At 38.6% G+C, this 5,152-nt stretch overlaps 1 protein-coding gene across 1 annotated transcript; it reads right to left on the bottom strand.

The window, feature by feature from the left end:
- Positions 1 to 614: 614 nt before the first annotated feature.
- Positions 615 to 2,207, bottom strand: LOC145087444 (uncharacterized). The gene is made up of 3 exons (XM_079025392.1): positions 1,475 to 2,207; positions 1,085 to 1,432; positions 615 to 922 (listed from the first exon to the last, which is right to left on the bottom strand). Exons 1-3 carry the CDS (start codon positions 2,205 to 2,207, stop codon positions 615 to 617), a joined length of 1,389 nt encoding a protein of 462 aa, XP_078881518.1.
- Positions 2,208 to 5,152: the final 2,945 nt, after the last annotated feature.

The following is a 5,152-nucleotide window of genomic DNA, read 5'->3' as shown; positions in this document are numbered from 1 at the left end:
TTTATTCTCTACCACTGTCACTCCAGCCTTTTTAGGAACAACCTGAACTGGGTTGACCCACTTACTGTCAGAAATTGGGTATATCATCCCAACATCCAATAACTTCATAACTTCTTTTTTAACCTCCTCCATCATTGGTGGGTTAATCTGCGTTGGGCTTCTCGCGATGGCTTATAATCTTCTTCCATCAAAATTTTGTGCATGCATAGAGATGGGTTGAGTCCTTTGATATCTGCACTAGTCCACCCAATTGCGCTTTTATACTCCTTCAAAGTTCTGATCAGCTCTAACTCTTCTTTTTCTGACAGCTTGTTAGATATGATAACTGGTAATGTTTCTTTTTCTCCCAAATATGCGTATTTCAGATGTTCTAGAAGTGTCTTCATCTCCAAGATGGGGGCTTGCACTACAGAAGGGAAAAGCTCAGAGTTAGAAATTGGTAATTTAAGAGTTTGGGTACCATACCTCAATTTTCTCTGCTAGTCCATATGAGCTGCCATTTCTTGAACCTCTCTATCAACCATATATTTTTATGATATAACCTGGGCTGCATTAATAGAAAATTTTATGTGGAGCACTAGTGCTAGTGACTCACGGTTAGCAATCTCAAAATATTATGCAGTTAGTGGTTCAATTACATCAATAAAATTAACAGCTGAAACATCATCAGGATAACGCATGGCATCATAAATATTGAAGTTGATAACTTCACCATCAAATTCCATTGAAAGGGTACCATCATAAACATCTATTTTGGTTCTAGCAGTTTTTAAAAATGGTCTCCACAAAAGAATGGAACCAGAGTTTGGTGAGTCGTCATCTCCCATATCCAAAACATAGAAATCAGCTGGGAATATGAGTTCATTCACTTGAACCAAAACGTCTTCCAGCACACCTTTTGGGTGCACCAGAGAACGATCAGCTAACGGAATAATAACTCATGTTATTTTTAAAGTCCCTATCCCGATAGTTTTAAAAAGTGAGTATGGCAAAACATTTATTGACGCTCCTAAGTCCAACATGGCTCATGGAACTGAAAGGTTCCCCAAATTGCAAGGAACAGTAAATACTCCTGGATCCTTACACTTTGAGGGTAACCTTTTTTGTAAAACAGCTGAAACGTTCTCACTTACTTTAACTGTTTCGTTTCCTTTTAATTTCCTTTTTGAAGTGCATAACTCTTTAAAAAATTTAGCATATCGGGGTAGCTGTTTAATTGCATCTAGAAGGGGAATATTTACCTTAACCTTTCTGAAGAAATCGATGATCTCTTTATCTTCCTTTTCTTTTTTCGTATTTTTCAGTCTTGATGGAAAAGGGGGTGGGGTAATTTTCACTTCAGTTTTAACAGGTTTGTCTTTCTCCTGTGCCTCTTCAGTTGCCTCAAATTCTTGCTCAACCACGATCTCTTCTTCCTCATCTTCTTTTTGATCTAGTCATTTGTAGTTTTTACAACTTCTGAGGGTGACAACACAAGCATTGTGCTTTGGGTTCTTCTCAGTCTGAGATGGGAATTTTCCTTGGGTTTGTGCTTCTAGTTTGCTCATGGAGTTCACGAGTTGTGATACCCGTTGTTCCATATTTTTGATGCTAGACTTTGTTTCATTCTGGAAAGCTTGGGTACTGGTTGCAAGACTTTTAACTATGTCTTCCAAAGACATGCTGGAACTACTAGCTTGCGACTGAACAGGTGGTTGCTGATAATTGCTTGGGAGCTGATTTTGCTGAAAAGGTTGTTGAAACCCGGGTGGAGCTTGATATTGGTTTCTTTGCTGAAAGTTCTGTGGAGGTCTTGGCTGGAAATTGTTATTTGGAGGCCCTCCCCAAGCTTGGTTATTGGGATGCTGAACAAATGGCCATTGTTGAAATCCTCCCATGGCTTGCACAGACTCATTATCTTCTTGAAGTATTGGGCACATGTCAGTTGGATGCTTGGTTTTGCAGTAGATTCCGCAAGGTTTGACCTTTGGTTCGATACCCTTTTCTTTTGTCAACAAAAGTACAGCCTTAGTCAATTCTGAAATCTGGGATTCCAGATGGGCGTTGCTCATCTCTTTGACTATTCTTGGATGGTCCGGGTACCACTCTTCCTCGGTTGCTGAGTGTTTTGATTCATTGGCTAGCTTTTCTATCAACACCCTAATCTCCGTTGGTGTCATGTCTGAAAGTGACCCTCCACTAGATGCATTAATTAGTCGCCTCTCCATAGGTATCAATCCCTTATAGAAACACTGATATAACTGATAATCATTAATGCCATGTTGTGGGCATCAGACTAATAGCTTCTTGAATCACTCCCAATAAGTGTGGAGAGCTTCTACTTTACCTTGCTTTATACCCAAAATTTCCTTGTGTAGATTTTACACTTTTTCCTCGGGAAAATATTTTCCAATAAGAGTTTGGCAAGTTCATTCCAGCTTGTTATTGAACCAGATGGAAGGTCATACAACCATTCCTTTGTTGCATCTTAAACGGAGAAAGGAAACGCCCTCAGTTTGATCTGGTCTTTAGTAACTCCATGGGGTTTCATTCCAGAGCAGACAACATGGAATTCCTTGAGAAATTTATGAGGATCTTCATTCTCAAGGCCTTCAAATGGGGGTAGTAGATGGATTAAACTGGATTTGAGCTCAAAGTTCTGAGCTTCTGGAAAGGTGATACACAAGGGCTATTGGGTAACCTCTTGTGTTGCCCACTCACTGAGAGGTTTTTCAGCTTCGTCTCTGTTTTCACTCATGGTGTATTCTGATTCAGTTTCAGAAGAATCTGTGAGTTCGGGTTTATCTGAAGATGATGGAGGGTGGGTTTTGAATGGGTTGTTAACGGGTGAGGTAGGTGGTGCTTTTGGAAAAGGTTGAAATGGGTGTTCCGGTTCGTTCCACAAGGGAGTGCCTTGTGGTATGGGTGAGGTTGAGGCTCTTGTTTGTTGCTCTCGAAGTTTTGCCTCCTTCTTAAGCTTCCTAGCAGTCTTCTCAATCTCTGGATCAAAAATCAGATTACCTGTACGTGAAGATCTTGGCATAAAACTATTAGTGTTTTGCCGTGTCCCCGACAACGGCGCCAATTTGTTAGAACCGTTGTTGTACACGATTTAAGCAAATAAAAGTATAAAATAAACTGCTTTATTGCACTAACAGGTAGTATAAGTAAGCAGGGTCGAATCCATAGGGACACGTACTGATGTTTACACCTCTTTGCGCAATGTGTGAACCGATTCTTGATGAATGCGATAAACATAAAAAAAAAAAAAAAAGACGGGGTTTGTTTTTGAAAATTAAACTAACAAATATTGAAAATGACAAGAAAAGGACTAAATTTAAAGTGATGAAAATTCAAATGAGAGAAAGCAATTTCAGTTTCGCAGCGACACCCCTAATCATATAATTAATCTTCAACACAATAATGGACTATGCACTTGTTTAAACTGGTACTAAAGTTCATTAACAAGCTCTAATGACCTTTGTTACAAATAATCGTTTAATCAAAATAAGTTCTTTAAATTAAACCTAACTTTTTACTGAATTAACCAAACAAGCTCTTGATTAACAAAGAAAAGTTGCATTAGACACAGTGTAATTCCCAGTAAAATTCAATACCTCTCATAATCTCAGAGGCGTTAAAACTTGTTTGATCAATTCATATCAGAATTAACCCTAATCTTGAATTAATCTAATACTTGTCACTTTTTACTAATCAGTCTAGATAATTACGGATCTAAACATTTAGATGACTAGAATGATTTACAAACAATTTAAGTGGCCAACAGAAACTGAAATCAAAATCAGACATTCAATTAACACAGAATTGATCAAACTAAACAATAATCATAGTCAATCACAGTGCATAATGATTACATTCGAAAAGGTTACGTCTTGCGAAACTGAAATCAAAGTTTTTAGCCAGACATGGCTAAAACCGAATTACAAATAGTGGAAATAGAGCCTAAATGATAAATCTTACTAAACTACGAATGAAAATCGAATTGTCTCCTTTAGATCTGCGTTCTTCACTTGGAAACCTCTGAAAATCGCCTCTGAATCGCTAGGAAATGCCAATTAGGGTTACTGGAAGAGTATTAGGCAATATTTATACGTCTAGCTGTCAAAACACCACACCTGCGATCGCAAGGGGTATACCTGCGATCGCATTTATCACCCAAAAGTACGTCGCAGGATTTTTTAATGAAGTACGTTGCTATTTCGACGCAAATTGACCAACCCTCGACCGCAAGGACTATACTTGTGATCGCAAGTATCTCTTTTTCTCTACTGATGAATTTTTTTGGATCGACAAATCTACAAAGGCAACCTGCGATCACAAGGACATACCTGCGATCACAAGGACTGGACTTGCGATCGCAAGTTACTCCTTTTGGCTCTTCTGATCGTCGTTCCTCCTTCCAAGCAGTTCTTGATTATTTCCCGGTATCCTTCCTTGGTCTAGACTCCAATTAAGCTCCTAAGCATTCACGAATGCATCCTGAACTTGCACAATCATCCATGTGCTCCAAATGGTCCTGAAAAAAATCATAATAAACATGAGCAGTACGGGCATCCTTCAAAATAATCATGAAACACGAAATACATAAAAATAATCGGGAATTAATCAACTTTTTTATAACGAAATACGTAGGAAATTACGCTAGAAGATGCATATAAAATGCATCTAACACGTACCCATGAGAGTGTAACACCGAAAATTTAAACCAAATTTTTTCAATTTTTATAAAACATAATTCCATCAATATTCATTAAAACAGCCATTTTAATTGTCCAACAAAAACAATACAAATCCCAAGATCATAACGTCAAGCTCCAAACGTGTGTGTGTACGGATCAGGCCGGCGCCTTCCCGCGGTCGTCACTAGTACCTGAAACAAATAACATCAACACTGTAAGCACAAGGCTTAGTGAGTTCCCCAAAATACCACATATAACACATATTAGCCACTCTAGGCTATAACTCTGTGGGTCCGTGCACCCAAACTCTGTGAACCCTCAGGTTCTAACTCTGATAAACATGCACCACATAAATCACATAGAAATCATGCAGTACAACACATAACATACATAGCATACAAATACTCTATCACATAGCTCTGGTTACCTACTCAAGGTAAAGTATAGTGAGAAGACTCACCTCGCGTGTCTCG

This window comes from Lactuca serriola, chromosome 2, assembly GCF_051521515.1.
Source record: "Lactuca serriola cultivar US96UC23 chromosome 2, Lser_US96UC23_V15, whole genome shotgun sequence".
In the NCBI taxonomy this organism is placed as follows: domain Eukaryota; kingdom Viridiplantae; phylum Streptophyta; class Magnoliopsida; order Asterales; family Asteraceae; genus Lactuca; species Lactuca serriola.
The sequence above is the reverse complement of the archived record's forward strand: the minus strand, read 5'-3'. Positions and strand labels throughout refer to the sequence as shown.